General features: G+C 38.1%; 1 protein-coding gene across 3 annotated transcripts in view; it reads right to left on the bottom strand.

Moving 5' to 3' along the window:
* LOC101954857 (broad substrate specificity ATP-binding cassette transporter ABCG2) overlaps window positions 1-21544 on the bottom strand; it is a 130106-nt gene that overhangs the window by 10684 nt on the left and 97878 nt on the right. For all 3 annotated transcript variants that reach the window (XM_040293097.2, XM_078021933.1, XM_005337521.5), the window contains 8 exons: window positions 17320-17379; window positions 16571-16685; window positions 15852-16004; window positions 13205-13362; window positions 7710-7861; window positions 7008-7112; window positions 5463-5713; window positions 1916-1998 (listed from right to left, as the gene is read on the bottom strand). In XM_040293097.2, the coding sequence (XP_040149031.2) occupies window positions 1916-1998; window positions 5463-5713; window positions 7008-7112; window positions 7710-7861; window positions 13205-13362; window positions 15852-16004; window positions 16571-16685; window positions 17320-17379 (1077 nt within the window). The remainder of the gene's footprint in view (window positions 1-1915; window positions 1999-5462; window positions 5714-7007; window positions 7113-7709; window positions 7862-13204; window positions 13363-15851; window positions 16005-16570; window positions 16686-17319; window positions 17380-21544) is intronic.

Here is a 21544-nt window from a genome sequence, read left to right as displayed (position 1 = left end):
TTTTTCCAAAAAACATGCTACACAACAAAAAAAGCCCAGAGCTCCTAGATTCTAGAACAGAGATATGCTGTTCTAGGATAACACAACCTGCAGGAACCATCCATTTCTAGCAAGTATGGAAACAATCCAGAGATCCCAACCCTCAGGGAATATAAAAAGATAAGCAATGACCTAATTCTGAAAACAGCTGCAAAAATCATCTCATTGTAGACTAACACTACTTGATTATTTGAGTGAAATCTACTTTTATCCTTATTCTTTCTTTCAAAACTAATCAGTCTTTTCCAGACATCAACATATGTTCAACATAAGCATCTTCAACCATCCTCAACAGGATAATACCATATGCCATCTTTGATCTCTGGAAGGTCACATGAGCTTGTGGGTGTCAAGGAGAGCCCAGTGCCTAGCAAAGTGACAAGAACTCTGAGGTCTGTGATGCAGCACAACACCTATATTCAGAACATGATACAGGCACTACAAGGTCTCAATGTAAAGCCAGGTGCCGTGGTATAAGCCTACAGTCTCAGCTACTTGGAAGACTGAGGCAGGAGGATCACTTGAGCCCAGGAATTCATGGCCAGCCTGGACAACATAGAGATCTCATCTCAAAAATAAATGAAAAATTAACAAATAAATGAATCTCATCATGGATCAAGATTCTTACAGGTATATTATAACTGAAACTAGGTCTGAGTCATAACACTAACATAACCATTATTCAGTTAGGAAAAGCTGAGTCCCACTAGCTTATCTTTCCCTCAAGTCAAACAAATCCAAAACAGTGAAAATTGGCTAACTTGCAGCAGAAAAATAGATAAACTGAATTATACCAAAGTTGAATACACTTGTACATCAAAGGACATCATAAATACAGTTAAATAAAAACCCACAGAATTAGAGAAAATGTTTGGAAATTATACATCTGAGAAGAAATTAATCTCAGAAATATAAAGAGCTCCTACAATTCAACAACAATAAAACAAATTTAAAATGGGCAAAGAATTTGAATAGGCATTGCTCAAAAGATCCAGTGATCTTTATTGTATATTTTAAAAAAGAATAAATATTAAGTGTTGGGGAAGATGTGGAGAAACTGAAACCCTGTATACTGCTGATAATGGAAAATGGTATAGTTGCAGACAGAATGGCAGGTCCTCAAAAAATTAACACAATTACCATATAACACAGCCATTCTGCTTCTGGCAACATACCCAACAACTGAAAACAGGGATTCAGACAGATATTTGTACACTCATAACTGCATTATTCACAACAACCAAAAGAAGGAAGCAACCCATATATTCATCAATGGATGAATGAATAAATGAAATGGTATGTGGTATGTGTGGGGGTAATGGACTATTCACCTTAAAATAGAAATGCTACAACACGGATGAATCACGAAGACATTATGTTAAGGGAAATAAGTCAGTCACCAAAGGACAAGTACTTAGGACTCCATGTTCATGAGGTTGGTTCCTAGAGTAGTCAAATTCAGAAACACAAAGAATGGTGTTTGCCACAAGTTGGGAGAAGTAGCTATGAGGAGCTGTTGCTTAATGGGTATGTCAATTCCATTTGGGAATATTTTAAAAAAAGAGTCCTGGAGTAGAATGGTGGTGACTTTTGAACAATCATGTCAATATACTTAAAGCTATTTAACTATATACTATGATGGTTAAAAAGGCAAATTTTATGTTCTGTATCAAGAGAGACATAAATATGTGTTTGTGCATGTGAAAAACAAAAGTAACTCTTCCATTCAGTTTTCAATTCATTCATTCACCCAACCCCAAAAGACAATAGTGCCATTTAGGCTGTACTTGTTTTAAATTCAAATTCTTAATGGATGTTCACGAATTGAACAAAGTAATAGCATTTTTATTTTAAATCAAGATCCAGATTTACTTACCTATTCTGAATTCCACTATAATCATTGCTTAGCCCAAAGTAAATTGCACCTATAACCAGTGCCAATACGATTGTGACAGCAACCTTTTCAAAAAGAAGAATGAAAACAAACAAACAAAAAAGAGTTCCGATTAGAGGTAACAATTTTAACATATCATTTATTTTCACACAATACATGGCAATATAATCAGATCTCTCCATTGAGATAAACATTTTTAATGCTTTGACCACAGTCCCTGGGAGAATATAAAGCAGTATATGTTATTAGACTGCTTTCTAAACAACTAGCAAATCAAGGTATTTGTTGTTTTGAGAACTGACAGAACAACAAAGCAGATGACTGCCAGTTCCAGGTCCAGTTCAGGTGCTGAACTGACAAATGCCACACAGGAAGCAAAGTGATGCAAAGACCTAATTAGGTCATTTGGGAAATAAAACCAAGTCTAAGTGGCCTGGAGTTTGGGCCTGAACTTTCAACCTTTGTTTCAGTGAACATGCAGTTTCATAAATGGAAACAGGATGTCTTTACTCTTAACATTAAAAATAAACAAAAATTTTAAAGCACACACACAAATACAAACAATGGGATTTTGCACAATAAAGGAAGTAGGTTTGAGCTGGACTCCACCTCTCCAAGGCCTGGGGAGTCAGAGTCTGCATGGGAAAGTGCATTGTCACTGTCACCAAAGCACTCAGCCAGCTCTCTCTGGGAGCACCCAAGTATTTCCATTACCATCTCCTCTGTTACTGCTTCTCCTTCAACCTCAGTCACTGAAGCATTCAGTCAACACATCACACCTGAGCTGCCAAGACGGGATCATCCTCACCCATCTTCACCTACTCAGTCTACGTGGAGAGTTCTAAGGACACTGGACAAAGCACTTTGGGATTTAGGATAAAAATTCTTTTAAGGATGCTTCAACGAGCAAAGAATTAATTTTCCATTATTATATAATTTGTGTAAAGAATTCTATTTTATTATTATCATTCATAGGATAATAATAAAAATATAAGAAATGGTAATCTAAAGAAAACAAAATACCCTACCATGTGTCTAAGAAAATTCAAAGTTATTCAAAAATCTCAGACATGAAGTACTTCGTGAAGGACATTTTTTTTGGCATGAAGCAAACAAAAGAAGAAAGACAGTCAGGGCTGGGATTGTGGCTCAGTGGCAGAGCGCTTGTCTCAAGTGTATGATGCACTGGGTTCAATCCTCAGCACCACATAAAAATTAAAAAATAAAATAAAATTTAAAAAGATTCATAATCTGAAAAGGCCAGTTTGTAAAACTAGTCTGGAAAGAATATTATTTAAAGATATCCTTAAAAGTCTCCTCATTAATAAGACAGAAATTTAGGGGGAAAACATCCCATTACCCTGTCATATTTTCAGTCTCCTCAGAATATACCCTATTTCATTAGAATAGATCAATTTTGCAAAATAAACACAGATAACCCTATTAACATGCAGCATGCACTTGTATGTGAGATTCTATACTTTCACACAGTATAAAAAGACTTAATTAAGTCTTTCAAACTAGACACTCCATATTCTTTTGCATTCAAACTTGACATACACTAACATTGTCAGTATTATCATTAGGATGTTTTCTAAAGGCATCAAAGTTCAAAAACTCAGGCCAATTTTCTAACACACTGACAAAATATGAAACTATCCCATGTTCATATCATGATTTTGCAAGGTGTGTCTATTATTCTTCCTTGGATGAAAAAATTAAAAACACCAGGCAAACTAAACATTGCACAATGGTGCAAATGATCCTATTCCAAACTTTCCACATCTGACCTCTGTTTTGAACAGAAGGATAAAAAAAGAAATTCTCCAATGATATTATTCTGTATCTGCTAAAACATGTTTAACCAATATTTCTCAGGGTGTGTTCTAAGGGATATTTGTAACTATCACTAAAAAAAAAAAAATGAACCTATAGTCAAATGTTTAATATGCTATAGAAATGATGATTCTTCACGAGATCAATGAAAAAGTCTTCCAAAGATCAGAAAACACTTGGCACATAAATGAATGTTAAATCTTTCTATATGGACAACCCACTGATTTCAAGGTCTTCCAAATATAACCTCTTGTTAAAGGCTAAGTCTGAATCATATAAATAAATAGGTAGTTCAAACCAAAGTACAGCAATATGTCAATAGATACAAGATTTATGAGCCAAAAGTCATCAAACATTTTAACATTAAAAACTTAGAGAAATAAAAAAATACACAAGATTAAGGATGCTACATCAAGGATCAGTAAACTATAGTCCACAGACCAAATAGGGCCAACCCTCCTATTTTTGTTAAGTTTATGAGCAAGAATTGTTTGGGTCAATTTGTAATAGTTGAGGGTAGGGGTAAGATAAGGAATATTTCTTTTTTTTTTTTTTACCTGTCCGAGATTTTATTAGCAGCCAGTTGCAGAAGAGAAGGGGGGGGGGGAGAGAGAGAGAGAGAGAGAGAGAGAGAGAGAGAAAAGAAGAAGAAGAAGAAGGAGGAGGAGGAGGAGGAGGAGGAGGAGGAATATTTCTTGCAATACAAAATTCATATGAAACTCAAACTTCAATGTCCACGAATAAAGTTTTATCAGAACATAGCCACATTCATTTGTCTATGTAGTAACCATGGCTGGTTCATGCTAAAATGACAGGGTTGAATACATGAGAAAAAGAGCATATATGGCCTGCAATTTTTAGGGCCTGCCTTCTACACTAACACTCTAGTAGCCACAAACCTTAACAACGGTTGTCCCAGTAAGCTCTAGGAGCTATAAATTTCTACCCTTATTCCAGAGACTGCGTGTCTGTGAACATGGCTAGAATTCCTTTTGTGGAACCCAGTTGACTGATGAGGCAAGTAGGCTGAACATGCAACCTGCAGGCTCTGGGCCTGCTGTCTGCACCTTACAGAAGCCAAGACCCAAAACAGGCATAATACAGATGCATTACAAATAGGTGTGTTCTGATCATGCCCTGCCCACAACTATTACATATGTGTCTTGAACAAGACACTTATAAACCAATTTAGAGGCAAGTAAGAAAAAATTTCTTCATAGGCCCATCTGACATGCTATATATTTTCTCTATTCAGATATCATTATTCTGCCCTCATCGGAAAATAAGCTACAAGAGCAGAGATTTATTTTTATCCATTTTGTCCACTACTATATTAGAGTCTCAAAATACAAAACATGGCCTTGGGTTGAACTTTTGGAATCAATCATTGAATGACAGTGCATAGCTACTAGCAAACCACATGTATGGCTCACACTGCCTTTACTTTATATTTAAAAAGAAAATTTCTACTAAGACTATCCATTATGAGTTGTTTAAACAACAAAAAATTCTGAGAGAGTAAATTTTTACTTGTTCTATTCACTATCTCTACATCCCAAATGGAGTGGTGGGGATGACAAGTCGATGGAGGGGTGGGTAGAAGATACACATATTCCTGAAGCAGACCACATCAGAACCAAATAGCTCCCACCTGAGAACTTCACAGCACAGTGAAAACAATCTGTCAGGTTACCTGAGCTACAGAGGCCTGGGGATTACCCAGTAAATTTTTGAACGAACGCTTGGTAATCCATCTGAGCTGATGACAGAAGGAGGTGACATAGGTGATATCCTTAAAGGCTAAGCTCCTCTTCTTCTTTTGATTACTTGAGAGGTGATCTAACTCAGTTTTTGTGTCTTTGCAGAAGGAGGAATTGGTGTAGAACTCAGCTAATTTTTCTATGATTGGCTTTTCTTTCTGGGAAGTCTCTTCCGAGTTGTTTGCTTTGGAATAAAAGTGGACAAAGAAGGGAAATATTACTGACAGATAAAACTGATTTAACTCAATTTTCTGTGACCCCTTTTTGCACAGCTTCTTAATTCTAAAGGTTGAGTAATTGAAAATTATTAGTTTTTGTCATTGCTTTACACATCAGAAAAACACAAGTAACTGAACTGGACAATGCCATGATCTTATGATACAACAAATTCAATGACCTTTGCCTATTTGGACTCTTGTTATTGTTGTCATGATTGTTTTGTTTTATTAGAGTTTTATAGTTAAACATAGTAGTTGGATTTATCCCAACAAAATCATATATGCATGGAATTGAATTTTGGTTCAATTCCCCTCTGCCCCACCCCCATTCTCCTTCCTCTACTCTATGGATCTTCCTTTCACTTCTCTATTTATTTTTAATTATTTTCTTCTACTTATACATAAAGGTGAAATGTCCTGTGGTATATTTATTCATGCACATAGCATGATTTTTAAAAGTTCATTCTGCATTTCCTCCCCTTTCCCATCCCTCCTCTCTCCCTCCAGATCTCCTCCTTCTTCTCTACTGATCTTCCCTGTAACTTTATGATATCCAATCCTTCCCTCCTTCTTTCCTTTATTTTGCTCTGCTTTCCACATATTTGAGAGAAGATTCAAACCTTCGTTTTCTGAGTCTGGCTTATTTTACTTAGCATGATATTCTCTATTTCCATCCATTTACCAGCAAATGCCATAATTTCATCCTTCTTTAAGGTTAAGTAAAACTCCATGGTGAATATATATCAAAATTTCTTAATCCATTCATCTATGGATGGATATCTGGGTTGATTACATAATTTTGCTATTGTGAATTGTGCTGCTATAAACATTGAGGTGGCTATATTGCTATCCTATGCTGCTTATAGTTCTTTTCAATAAATACCAAGGAATAGGATAGCTGGGTTATATGGTGGTTCCATTCCTAGTGTTTTAAGGAATCTCCATAAGACTTTCCAGTGAACTCTAATTTTTTTAAACAGATTTATCATACAGAGTTGTAAATCTTTATATAAAAATCTGATTCTTGCTTTTTACTATGTGCCAATGCAGAAAGTGTCAAGTTTCCATTTTAAAAATACCATACACAATGAAAATATTGACTTTTAGTGGAAACTACCCTTATAACAGATAGTACCATACATGCATATAAAAACACCCACAGGACACAGCATCCACAAAGCCAGGTTTCAATGAGCCATCATATTGAACATCAGTCAAATCAATTAGGCAAAAATCTGTGAATCTAAGAGACACACATACCTTCAGAGTCTTCTACCTCTCTGTTTAATACCACAGCAGAAGAGTCTCCATTAATGACATCCAGAAAGAAATCTGCAGGGTTGTTATAGGGCTCACAACGGTAACCTATAAAAGAAAACACCCCAAAACTTAACCTCATAGTCTTAGGAAATAAGGAAGACTCATTTTCAGAGGGTGATGGAGGTGAGGAGAAAGGGAAGAAAATCTAACAGATTTCTCCTTCATCTTCTTGCTCTCTTTTCCCCTCACTGATTTATCCTCTTATATATTCAATCATGGTGTTTCAAAAACCCTGTCTCCCAGCAAAAACAAACAAAAACAATATTCCAAAGCAATTTTGGACTATTCAAAACATCTTGTATTAGTCTTTACCTATCATAAATCCTGAAACCCAAAACGGCTATCACTAGTACTTATCATGACTTCTTCAAAAATCTAAATCTAAGTCCAAGAAATAAAAAGTTAACTTCCTAGTACATTGTGCTGAGTTCACCTAGGGAATTCCAGACTGGAAGTGCACATGTCAGAAATGATTGCATCTACACCTTCTAAACTCAGAGGTCCAAATTATCACCTTTCATGCTGCCATATTCCCAAATCCAGAACTCACACAGCACTCCTATTGACCTCTCTGCTCTTCCTATGTCTGTTCTTCCTCGTCTAATATATGAAGGAACTAGTACATGAAAAGGTCGACCACACCTGCTGATTCGAAGTACCCCAAAGCCTCCTGTGCAGGACCATGGTACATAAGTTTTCCTGAGGCCAATAAGGTGAGGCTGTCAAACAGCTTGAAGATGGTGTAGCGAGGCTGATGAATGGAGAAGATGATTGTTCGTCCACGCTTAGACATCCTAAAAGAGGGAAAATAAAGTATCGTTAAGCATCTAAACCTTGCACTTTTTTTTTTTTTTTTTTTGGTATTGGGGATTGAACTCACGGGCACTCAACCACTGAGCCATATCCTCAGCCCTATTTTGTATTTTATTTAGACAGGGTTTCACCGAGTTGCTAAGTACCTCACTGTTGCTGAGTCTGGCTTTGAACTTGTGATCCTCCTGACTCAGCCTCCCCAGCTGCTGGGATTACTGGCGTGCGCCATGGTGGCTGGACTAAACCTTGCACTTCTTGGTAAAATACTTTTGTTTCTTTCCACTGTTACTTCCATTGATCCCAATTCAACATGATTTTTCTCTTACAAATGTCTCATCTCATCCTATATAACCAACATGTTAGGAGGAAAAATTAAATTCAATTGCTTTCATGAAAAAATAAGGCAGTAGGGAGTGTAGTCCAGTAGTAGAAGTTGTAGTAGTAGTAGAAGTAGTAGAAGTATATATGTTTAACATATAAAAGACCCTGTATTCAATCCTCGGGACAAAATAGAGCAAAACACAAAGTATTTTTTTGGTTTTTGCTTTTGTTTTTTGGTACCAGGGATTGAAACCAGGGCAGGGCTTAATCACTGAGCAATATCCCCAGCCCTTTTAACTTTTTATTTAGAGACAGGGTCTCACTAAATTGCTTAGGGCCTTGCCAAATTGCTGAGGCTGGCTTTGAACTTGTGATCTTCCTGCCTCAGCCTCTCCAGCTGCTGGGATTATAGGTGTGTGCCACTGTGCCTGACCCAAAGTTTTAAAGTATGTTGCATCAACAGTCTGGAAGCCACTAGAATGTTTATTGACAAAGCAGGTTCCTGGACAGTCTTCCCAGACACGAAATTAGAATTTCTGCAGGGGGGAGGGGGGGGAATGGTACTGGCAATCCATATTATTAAAAAGCACCCCCCAGTATCTCTAAGTACACCCAAGTTTGAGAACTCATTATGGACTAAATATTAAAACAATGATTGTACACTCAGTTCTCATTGATCACTTAAGTCTTCTGGCTCTTTAAGAATTGGTTTTTATTATTCTGCCTGATGACACAGCTAACTTACTAAGCACTTGCCACGTCTTTGATAAATGCTTTAGTAATAATCTCGTTTCAATTTCATAATGGTATTATTATAAGGCAGTGCCCATATGATCATTTCCTTCTTTCTATAATCAGGTATAAAGGTCAAGCAACTGGCCCAGGGGTCACAATTACTAAAAGGCAAGGCTAAGATTTGATCTCTGGTCTCATTCCATGGCAAAAACAGAAAGTACCTTTCCAGGGAGTTCTTTCATACAGACAGAGGAAACAAAGGCCAAAACCACTGTTTAAAACTGTCATTTAAAAGGGCTATGAGAAGAATCATTTCAAATTAAGCATTTGGTAAGCGTCAATGCTATGCTAGCGTGGGTCCAATATGCTAGCATACACAAGGGTGTTCTGCCTCAAAGAGAATCAGTACAGAGGATCAGTGATCTCTACAGAATGTGGAATGGAAGTAGCTAAGGGTTCCTTGTACGCAAAACAGGAGACCTATAATCCAGTCTAAAAATAATGTAGGTAAAATATCAAAAGGCTCAACAGGAATGAGTGAAGAAGAAGATAGAAGAGCAAGACAAACGAACACAGTATGAAATAAAAAGATCTATCCAGGGAACTATAAGAAGCTCAATGTTACATAGCAAGGAATGTGCCTGCTAGGTGAAGAAGCTCACTAAAAAGACTATAGCAAAACAGGCCCATGATGAACCCTTCACTCAGAATCTGGGATTTTAGTGGGAAGACCACAGGGAATTGGTAATGAACTCAAAGCAAGAAGTGGAATTGCATGGAAGCCCTGATTCTCAAGTGTGGTGGCACAGTATCAGTATGTCCTCTTAATCTCCTATGGAGAATCTCAGGCTCTACCTGGCACCTAAAGAAACAAAATCTGCATTCTAACCAACTGCAGGTGATGAGCATGCAGAGTAGTGCTTGGGAAGGACTGATTAGAGATCCCTGCATGGGGCAGGGTGCCTGTGTGCTAAGCAGAGCAAATCACAAAACTAGGATATTCTGTACCAATTCATCAGTCTCTAATGAATACCCTTTACACAGCTATAGACAAATGAACATATCATAGATGTTTTCTCTCATGGGCAACTGAAATCTCAGACTTAAGACATCTAAAATCTTATTATTTTCATTTCTTCTCTCTTAGCATAGAGACTTACTCAAGAGAGTGTGAGCAACATAAGTAGCAAGTTAGCGATAGGGAAAGTAATGAAGATGGTGTCTGGAAGCTTAAAAACAAAGGTGAAGAGGTGTCCAGGGGTAGTGGACAAAGGGAGTGGTAAGATCCATTGGGAGACTGGTTCCATTAAACAATTAAATTACTTGTTTGAGTAAGTAAATGAATATTTGAGAAAATGGCAATCTCTCCCTGATGTCACTCACAAACATGGAAATGACAAAAACAAAATAACATGGAGGTTTTAGAATTAAAATATTATCATGAACTCATGTATACATATATTTAACAGTATATGTATTTAATATATATACATCTGTAACTATTGTTTTTCTGTATCTTTACATTGTCTTTCTATAAAAAAGACATATATATATTTATATTCAATATATTTCCAATTGAAATGTAGAAACATGTCTACATTTACACACACACACACACACACATACACACACACACACACACACGAGTTTCCTAGGTTTGCCTACTAAAGGTCTAGAAGCATGCCACTCCAATAGCAGTGAGCACACTGAGCAACCAGATCATGGGTTCTAACTAACTACCCCAAAAGGAACCAGGATCCGTCCACAAATGGCTGAAAGGAGAAAAGCACAACATGATACAACATGAACATAGAACATCATAGTGATCATAAAGAAAAAAGAAATGCTGAAAGAATGATTAGGGAGAAGTTGAAAGAACACAAAAGTCACACTGAGTTGGCTTCCATTGGCCAAAATCAGGATCAATTTGATCATTAAACAGTGAAGAATAACAGATTCCAACCTATCATATCACACAGAAAATGAATAGGGAAGGAAGAAAACCTCTTCCTTAGATACAATGTCAACAATTACCTGTTAGAGCACAGCAGAGTTATTGGTGTCTGCTAAAATTTGTGGGAGAGATGTTATGAGGGACACAGTCTTGGCATAATAGCTAATTATCTTCCCCAATAAATACCAATATATTACAATGGGAAAAATAATAATTTCCCAGAAGACAGCAACATGATCAGGGAATCAAACTGCACACCACCTGTGATAGGTCAGTCCTAGGTATGTGGCTGACAGCTCAGCATCAGTTCATGCCCAAGTCAGCTCATGGAACACTGGGACAGAACCAGCCAAGGGTCACACCATGAAATGGACTATCAAAGACATGAGAGACAGGGATAGACTGAGGAACTCTTGCATATTAGGAAAACAAAACAAGGAACAGGTAGAAAAGGTGTATGTCTGCAGACTTCTAAAGTAGAAAGAAAACAGACATGCTGCAGGGAGAGCCGGTGACATCTGACTTGAAAGTGAAAGGACTTGATAGCTGTGAAGCCATCATTGCTGACTTCCTCACTGGGAGGCTGATATGGTGGAGTGTACTTGTCTCTTGGATTTTACACTGGGGAGTGTTAAGAGGAGGCAGAGCATGATGCCAGAAAACAATTATGTAGAGGGAGCAGAGATGGAGGGAGGGCAGCAAATGCAAGAAAATGTAGCAGTTGGGGAGTCTAGGTGGGAGGCATGGGATTTTCTTTGCACTATTCTTAGAGCCTTCCTGTCAGTTTGAAATTATTTTCTATTCATTTTGAAGAATATTTCTAGCTAGGTGCAGGTGTTCCCCTGAAACCTCAGCAACTTGAAAGGCGGAGGCAGAAGGTTTACATGTTCCAGGCCAGCCTCAGCCATTCAGTTGAGGCACTAAGCAACTTAATGAGACCCTGTCTCAAAATAAAAAAATAAAAAGGGCTGAGGATATAGCTCAGGGGTAAAGTGCCCTTGGGTTCAATTGCCATTACCAAGGGGTAAAAAAGAAAAGAATATGTCCCAAATTTAACTTTTAGCACTGCTCCTGTAAATGTTTTTCCACAGTCTCCTTTCTAGATAAAAGGAAATGTGGGCTGGGGATGTGGCTCAAGTGGTAGCGCACTCGCCTGGCATGTGTGCGGCGCGGGTTCGATCCTCAGCACCACATACAAACAAAGATGGTATGTCCGCTGAAAACTAAAAAATAAATATTTAAAAAAATTCTCTCTCTCTCTCTCTTAAAAAAAAAAAAAAAAGGTAATGCCATCTCTTTAATTTCTTTCTTCCATTTGTTCCAGCCCCAAATCCCAGGAGTCATTCCTCACACGCTAGCTCTACTTCCTGAACACCGCCTCACCATGAACATCCTAATCCAGGCCCTGTCCTGCCTTAGCAGCTCCTTCCTACTGCCCTTCACTCACCCAGTGGCCAACTATTCAGCCCTCCCCACACCATCACTCTGTTCTGACACTCACAAAATGCTCCCAAATCCCCAAGTGACAAAAGAAGCCATATTTCTTAGAGTGGCCTCTGAGCTCTGTGTAACCTGCCACCAGGTTCCACCTCACATTATATTCTAACTGTTATGGGCTGAACTGTGGCTTCCGCAAAACCTGTAACCTCGGAATGTGGCCAGTGAGTCTTCAAAGAGGTCAGTAAGATGAAATGAGGTCATTGAGGTTCCTCATCTGACTGTGTCCAGTTAAAAAGAGATTAGGACACAGACACAGAGGGAGAAGATGGTCATCTAGAAGCCAATAAGAAAGGCCTCAAAAGAAACAACCCTGTGAATACCCTGATCTCAACTTCTAGCCTCCAGAGCTGGAAGAAAAGTCATTTCTGTTGTTGAGCCTCCAGTCTGTGGTCTTGTTAACAACTATACAGCAGGCAACTTCCTCTCCAATTAGTCACTGGGTTCTGGTCTTTCTGATGTTCCACACGCATAAGGCATGCTATGCCTTGGGGCCACTGACCACTCCTTCCAACCAGAACTCTTCTGCAGATACAGCAGGTCTCACTACCTCTCTCTCATTCATCACAGGTTATGTGCTTGTGGTCTTTCCTGTTGCTACTTAAAAGAGCTCCACGTGCCCACCACTGCCATCATTCCTTAAGCTCTTATTTCATCTTTCTTAATAACACTACTTTGTTCATTGACTAACTTCCCTCTAACAAAGACGGAAAAAATTCTGCTGTTCATTTCCGAATCCTCTTCACCAAGAATACCTGCTACATAGAAGTGATTAGATATTAAATAAATGAAAGAACAGTGTTCCCATAGCATATACCTTTTTAGGAGCAAAAGGACAGCATTTGCTGTGCTCGAGTCTAAACCAGTTGTGGGCTCATCCAGAAACAAGATGGAAGGATCAGTAATCAGCTCCATTGCTATACTGGTCCTTTTTCTTTCTCCTCCGGAGACTCCACGGATAAATTGAGTTCCAACCTAAAACACAGATTATCGCCATTATTAATAAGAATAACCATGGTCACTACCATTTGATGAACTAATTTGTGCCAGCCCTACTAGAGACACTTTATCCCATTATCCTCATTAATCTGGACAGCAAGTATGTGGACACCTGGTAGATGGAATAGGCTGCTGAGTAAACTAAGGCTCAGGGCAGAGCTGCTAGATGCAACATGAAGCCCATTCTCTGAATATTCCTCATCATGTCAAATATTTAGTTTTAAGCCAATAAGTTAGAACACTAAAAATATGACCCTGACATAGTAATATCACAGTTTAAAACAGGAGATAAAGATAGGAGAGGAAAAGGGAAAGCATCGCCAGTATTTTATTGTCTTTTAACAACGCCCACACACACTGCCTCCACCTAAAGTCTCCAAAAACAGAGCAGGCTTGGACACAGGAAAGTTCACTTTTTACCATACCACATGAGCACTTTTTCAAATTCCGTAACACTCTCCAAATGGATATTGTCTATACCTTAAACCACCAGAGAATTCCTGATTCATCATTTAGACAAATCCAGAAGGCATATTCCACAGGGCAACTAGCTCCATCTTTTCAACAAGAAAATGTTTAGGAAGGGGAGTATGAAGGTTTGGGAGACAGCAAGTAGAAAACAATTCTGAAATTAAGAGTCTCCAAAGAGATAATAATCAAGTGCTATCATGGCCCTGGACTGAGTCTTATTAACTGAACTAAAAAAGACATTTTGACAATTTGAGGAACGTGAATGAATATGGGCTTAACATAGCTGATGATATGAAGATACTGTTCATTCTGTTAGTTGATAATGGCATTGTGGTAAGGTCAGGAAATGTCCTTTTTGAGTTATTTTTCTTTTGGTTTGTTGTTTTGGTTATCATCGGGAAAGAACCCAGAGTCTCGCATGTTATAAGAACACATAACACCCCTGAGCTACACCTCCAACCTCATATTCTTACAGATGCATAAATAGTATCCAAGGACAAAATATTATATAACTTTCTTTAAAATACCTCAGTAAGAAATAGCTGTAGATGCACCAATTAAAAAAAGAAAAGAGAAATGGTTGTAGAAATGATGGTGTAAAATATTAAGAGAGAAATCTAGGTGAAAAATATTAGTAATTAAACTATAATATCAATCATCTTACAATATGTCATCATAGTAATCAGACTATTTTCTCTATATTTCTGTTACGTATAAAATTCCATAAAAAGTCAAAAATTTTGATCAACAGGATTACAGGAATTCTAAGAAGTCAACAGCTGGCTTTATATATGGCCTGGAAATCTAAACAAGCAAGTTCAGGCAGTGAGTGCTTAAAGATTAAGAACAGGCCTGGGGGTGCAGCTCAAGGGTAGAGCACTTGCCTAGCATAAGAGTCCTGGCATGCACTGAGAAAAATAAAATGGTAACAGAGTAAAAGAAAGTGCCTAACTGGAATGACAAAAATCAAATAAATAGAGAGAAAGCAAAGAAAATATCACTCGGGGTGGGGGGGTGGTAAATGATGGCATCACAGGATTATTCTTCCAAACAAAATATACTTTACATAAAGATTGCAAGAAAGTATAGGAAGCAGTGGGGGTGGGGAGGAGGGTGTCTTCCCAATGTCCAAGAAGATGACAGGGGTTCAGTATAGCTGTACATTCTAAACGGCTCCTAATCCCCCAAAATGCCAAATATCTGCTCAGTAAAGCTTCCTTACTGACTAGTCAACTGTAAAGTTCACTTGTTCCTCTCATTTTCTCTTCTTGATCCTGCACAACTCACCAAAGGGGGAGTTATTCTATCCATTCTTTGTTACTTCTGACCACAACTGTACCTCTCAAACCTAAAAGAGTCTGGCATGTAAGAGTGTGGAAATAAATAATGGCAACAGAAAGGGAAGAAGAGAGAAAGGGAAGGAGGGGATGAGAGGAAAAAAACTGCCAAAGAAATGCTATAGAAAAATACCTTGGTCACTACACAAATGATAAATCCTAATGTGACTGAATATAGTTTTGAAAACCAAATTATACCAAAGTGGGATAGCAGTAACCCTTGGATTCTCATCATTTATCAATTCCAAAAATATACCTCAAAAAAGTAATGGAACAAAGTCCCCCGGAGGAAGAGAGGGAGAAGAACAGCTAAAAGAGGGAAGAGAAAAACAGGAAGAAAAAAGTTAGTGCAAAGGCATCAAATGAGCCATGGCTTGACAATGAGGGTGGAGGCCCATGGAGAAGGGACACTCTCCACACAGGCCACATTCCATCCGGGGACACTCTCCACACAGGCCACATTCCATCCCGGGATCCAACCATCATTAAAATAGTTTCTCCACTTAATTTCCCCATGTATTGTCACCATTCTCAGCATTACAGAAAGCAGCCACTGTTGACCACACACACTTTAGAAAACTATTGATTCAGGTCACATGGTCTACACAGGGAGGTCCTCTTTCCTACCTATGACTCTATCAGGTTTTTTCACATTACCTTGGAATCTGCCACTTTACTCAGACCTAACTCTTCAATGACCTTGTTGATCCTCTCATTTTTCTCATGATTTGTCGTAGTTGTTGGAAGCCGAAGAGCCGCTGAGAATTGCAAGTTTTCTCTCACTGTCAGGGTGCCCATCACAATATCATCCTGAAGGGAAAAATAGGATTTCAATGAAACTTTTCTACGACGTTGAGTCTTTTCTAAAACCATCACTCTAGTGTATTTAACTTAATCCATAAAAAACAATATAACCAAGATAAGTTCTAGCTAACGGTGAACATTCAACTCTACAAACTTCAGTGACTCTACATACAGACAGCCTCAGCTCCCACAGGAAACATTTTTGTGCTTCCTCTGTACACCCAGATGAAGCAGGGTGATCATGATGACGATAACCAGACACTTCCTGACTGCTTTGTAAGAGGATGTGACAAACTCGTCTTCTAGGAGAAAAATGTGCAAGAAGAGCAAAAAGGACAACAGTAGACTCTTTAAGAAATGGTAAAACTGGTAGACTTCATGGCACTGCACTACAGGGATCCTATTCCAGGTACTCTCTGCCTTTCCATTTAATCCCACCCCAAATCTTAAGAAGGCTGGTTCCATGACAATTGGTTCCATGTTATATAATCAACTGGAAGCCCACTACACTATAAGGCATTTACCCATACAGAAACACAGGGACCACAACAGGTGAAATCACTAATACTTACTTGTACCACATAACCTGAATTACATTTGAAATTGGCAGGTTGAGGAGCTCCATTTATCAAAACATCTCCAGATAATCCATGTGGATCTTTCCTTGCAGCTAAAACATCTAGCAATCTGTAAAAGGACATAATGTCGTAATTTTTCCCCCTCAAAAAAAAAAAGGTCATATCTCTCTGCTACTTTGAATCCAAATTCGACTCAAGTTAAAAAGTTAACTAGTCAAAATCTATGATTTAACCCAAATAATTCATTTATATGTATTTAAAGCACACACACCTGTAGATATGTGTTTATATTTATTCAAATTCTCACCTTCCTTTTCATTATATAATAAGAAAGCTCAAAAATATAACAGGAAAACAACATTGGCTTATCTAGCATTAACCTCCCAAATGGCCTCTGATAGACTGACCTTGGTGGTCCCAACCCAGAAAATATGCTTCTTTTCCTGAGATTCATATCTTCAATTACACCTTCTGCTCCATCTCCCCTTCTTATTCCTTCCCATTAGGGCATAATATGGCCCACTGCTGTATGTCAACCACTTCATCATGCCATATTAATAAACCTGAGCTAATAAGACTTCATTGGGAAAAACCATAAGCTAGCCTAACTATATGTTATCCACAGAACCTAAGAACCAGACTAGGCATACACAGCAAATGCTTAATACCCACATAAAAGTGATTTTTTAAAGCACACTAAAATTTCACAAAATATGTCTACTTAAACTTTCTGTTATACTTACGAAGATTTGCCTCCACCCGTGGGTCCCAGAATGGCATTAAGACCAGGTTTCATGATCCCACTGTAAACACAGAAACATACTGAATTACTGTTCCACTTTAAACAAAGTTCTACTAGTTTGTGGTCTACATGGAATGCACTCAATGAAATGTGATGAAACTGCAGACTGAAAACAAGCACTGATTCAAAGAGAAAAAAAATGAATTGATGGTTTATTAATAGAAGCCTAGTATGTGGAGGATGTCAATCACTGGTCAGGATCAATAATAAAGATGGCTCTGGTCTCTAAACATTCCTTTGATCCATTCATCCCTTTTGGAAAATGATATATCTAATGTTCAAGAATCCTTGAAATTAGCCTGGAAAACAGCTCAGTGGAAGAGCCAGTGCTTAGCATTCGGGAGCCCTGGGTTCCATCCCCAGAAAGAACAACAAAAATCTCTTGAAATAAGAAACAGAGTTTCATGAAGCCTCCCCTTAACACACTGTAAAACACATGACAGCTTCTGAGAAATGTCTGATGATTAGTATCTTCAAACAGCCTCACCTGCAACCTAGTCAAGTTAAGTAATCACAGATTGGTAGAATATCAGTAGTACTGCTTGCGCGACTAAAATCTAATCAGACCAAAAAACATCTAAAGTAGAAATCCAAAGGCTAGAAGGAAGCATTCCAGAGGATAAGAAAGTATCACCAGTGCTTAAAACAAGAAAAACATCACCAGTTAGAAAAAGAGAAATGTGCATAGTAAAATTAGATAATTCCCTTCCTTGTTAAGTGTCCAAGAGAGGACAGGAAAATGATCAGTTTACAATTGGTAGACATCACTCCAGTAAGGGATGTCCTCTAGGATGTGCAGGCCCAGAATAGACATCAATGTTTCAAACAAAATAGATGGATGTGTGAGAGTAGTGAATATACATACAGAGCAGAAAGGCGGAAAAAACATAGCAGAACTACTGCAGGTACATGGGCATGAAGAAATAGAGGCCACACTTGGTTCATTCACAACCTTAGTATCTACACCCAGTCTATCTTTAGGATTTGTAAATAGATCCAGATATATTCCACAGAGTATCAAGTCCAAGAGCAAGATCAAAGCTGACAACAATTCATTCTCAGATTAATAATTCCCAAGAGGTCAATCCTACAATTACACAACTGTCATGAGTAATGAACTTCCCAATGCAACTTCCTCATGGCTCTTACATCCAAGAGGACCTCAGCATTCACAGCCTGTGACACCTGATCTATTTCATAACTGTACCATAGTCATTGGGAAGTGAGGTGAAATGTACCTTTCACTTTGCTCACTAACTGAGGAACCTCTCACTCAAATATCAGACGAAGACAGTGAGAAGCTGGTAAACCTGGAATAAACCATGACAGAAAAATCTCTTATTCTTCTAATGACGTTTCCCCGATTCAGTGCAAAAACACACTCAGGATAGGGTTAACTTTCAAGGTGCATTTATCTTTAGTACTGGTGCATCTTCTTAATTAATAGCTACCAAGGACCTACTTATGAAATGACCAGAAACAAGCTTGTGATTCACTCAGGTTTTACTGCCAGAAAAGCCTTCCACATTTTTTAAATACCTACTCAAGGGAGGGAAAATGGAGGATCATGTTCCAAAATTGAATTCCATGCATGTATGAGTTTTTCAGGATGAACCCAACTGCTATGTATAACTATAAAACTCTACTAAAAATAAAACACCTATTCAAGTAAGGCAGATATTTTATATAAAGTAAACCAAGCCATCCTGAATGATTCTACCACAAACTTAATGTGCATGTATTAAGACAAAGAATTTTACAGTTTCCTGTATTTGGCTTATTTTGACAGAAAATAACAAAAATATATGATCACAAACGCAAGAGGTCCAATCTGGAGCAGTGGCCGATTCTACCCCCATCTTCTTAGCACAATTATTAAATGTCTATTATGTAGGTACAAGACACTTCCAGATCTAGGGATGTAGTCCAGTGATTAAGAGTACTTGCCTAGCAAGTAGGAGCCCCAGGGTTCAATCTCCAGCATGGGAGAGAGCCCAGAACAAAACAAGCAGATAAACAAGCGAAAAAACAAAACCCTAGCCCTCCTGGAGTTTACATTCCAGTCCAGGGATCAGCACAGTGTAGTTGGTTGTTCTCTGTTTTCAAAAACAATATAATTGGAACAGAGCCATGTTATTTTGGTTGTGCAGCGTATAGCAGTTTTTGTGCTACAAACGAACCATAAAAATTGAAGAATTTATGATCTGGTCCTTTACAAGAAGAGTCTGCTGATTCCTGTTCTAGCCTATGGTCCACAATTCCCTGGTCTCCCCACCCTCCCCTCCACCCTTCTATCATCTCTCACAAGCCACTGCCCTCTTATTTATTGCTTTACAGCATTTCTGTGCAAAGTACTGTGTCATTACACTGTCAAACCTTGCCAACAAGAACTTATCATAATGTTGCCACCTACATCTCCTTCCCTCCCCCATTACATAAAACACACTGGAAAAAAAAGCATACAAAATTTACCTTAAGGACTTTTGTCACATCTGTTACATTATAGTGGACAATGGTCAACCCTTTGGTCTTGTTTTGTTTATAGATAAGAAAGGTCATTTCCATTCTTAGAGCATGGCCTACCTCCCTGCACACAAACAACATATTCACTTTTGAAACTCCATGTACCCAGTTCTACAATTTAGGATCAGGGGTTCACAGGTATCTTTTAATCTTTCCATTACAACAGAATGTAGTATTAGTGCTCTAGTTTTCTGAATTCCCCATTAGACCAAAAGGTTTCTGAGAATAGACATATCTGTATTACCAGTCCTTTTGCACAACTAGGCAGATGTTTTTTTAACAAAATTGTAGATATATGTATATGTACATGTGTATCTGTACATGCACACATATATTCCATAGGTCAGTCTGTCAAGAAGGCCTAGAAGCAATGACATCTCAAAAGCAGTTAGCATTCAAATCACCCCGATACTGGTTTGTAAATACCGTCCTCTACAAAAATGAACTTTAGGTGACTCCAGATTAGTCAAGGCAGGCATAAAATGAGTCTAGAATTTCTTGCTGTGCCAAGGAAATATCAAAATATGAAGAGATAAGTTGAAATAATGAGAGATGAAGAGAGGAACCCACCTTGTCAGATCTCCCACTGACTAATCAGGAGTGTTAGTAGCATCAACATAATGAATAATAATCATGCATTACAACTGAATACTATTGAAGAAAGTATAAAACCATAAGTCTCTACAGTAATTGAAAGAAGAGAAAATGAATGAAGGTTTTTCTTATTAGTAGAAATTCAAACAATAAGATGACGTAATTAGAAAACCACCCTTTGGCAACTGTCTGGATCAGTCATCAACATGGGCTGCAGTGAGTGAGTTAAGTTTAAAGAGGAACAGGATTCCAAAATAATGTCAAAACATCTCCCCTCAAAATACTAATCAAGTACAAAGAGGAAAAAAGGAACATTATGGTGAACTTGGCAGACAGCAATCTGACCAGATGATCAATTTTAATAATACCTGGAATGAGATGGGACTAGGAAACACCAGGCTGGACAAGACTGAATGGACAAAATGTGGTGGTCAGTCAACTACATGAGGACCACAGGTGGGTGATGAGGGGCACTCAACCCCTCCTGCCTTCTTTTTGAGACTACACTTCCCCTTGGATGCTGCCAGACAAAAACTGAGTGATCATACAGGAGAGGGCCTTCTTTCTGGAAAGTAATGCTGAAGGAGCTAGGGATAGAGGGGCATCTTGTGGACCGTCTCCTCTCAAATGGTTCCCAAAAACCAGTTATGACAACTGACACAAAAAAAGCCACAGTAACAGGAGCAAATGCAGTGAAATATTGATAGGGAATCTGGGTGAAAAGGTTATGTTCATATGGGTTTAAATTTGAAATTTCTTCAAAGTAAATTATTAATAGGGAAAACTCTCTAAGAGGGTCATGAATGTCCCTCGTGATTATAGGATATCTGCACATCACTGGAACAGATAATTTTTTTAAAATAGATCTTTAGCATTGGTGAGGGAAAGCTCAAGTATGGGTATGGAGACAAAGTAACCATAAGAGAGTTTTCTTAAGGTAGGAAAATTTTTTTAATTCTCATGCTTAAATTTTATTCTATCTTCTTCTGACAAAGCAAAAGGAAGAATAAAAATTTTAAAGTCAATACTGGCATTAACTTTTTGGAATA

This window comes from Ictidomys tridecemlineatus, chromosome 9 (assembly GCF_052094955.1).
Source record: "Ictidomys tridecemlineatus isolate mIctTri1 chromosome 9, mIctTri1.hap1, whole genome shotgun sequence".
Lineage (NCBI taxonomy): Eukaryota > Metazoa > Chordata > Mammalia > Rodentia > Sciuridae > Ictidomys > Ictidomys tridecemlineatus.
The sequence above is the reverse complement of the archived record's forward strand: the minus strand, read 5'-3'. Positions and strand labels throughout refer to the sequence as shown.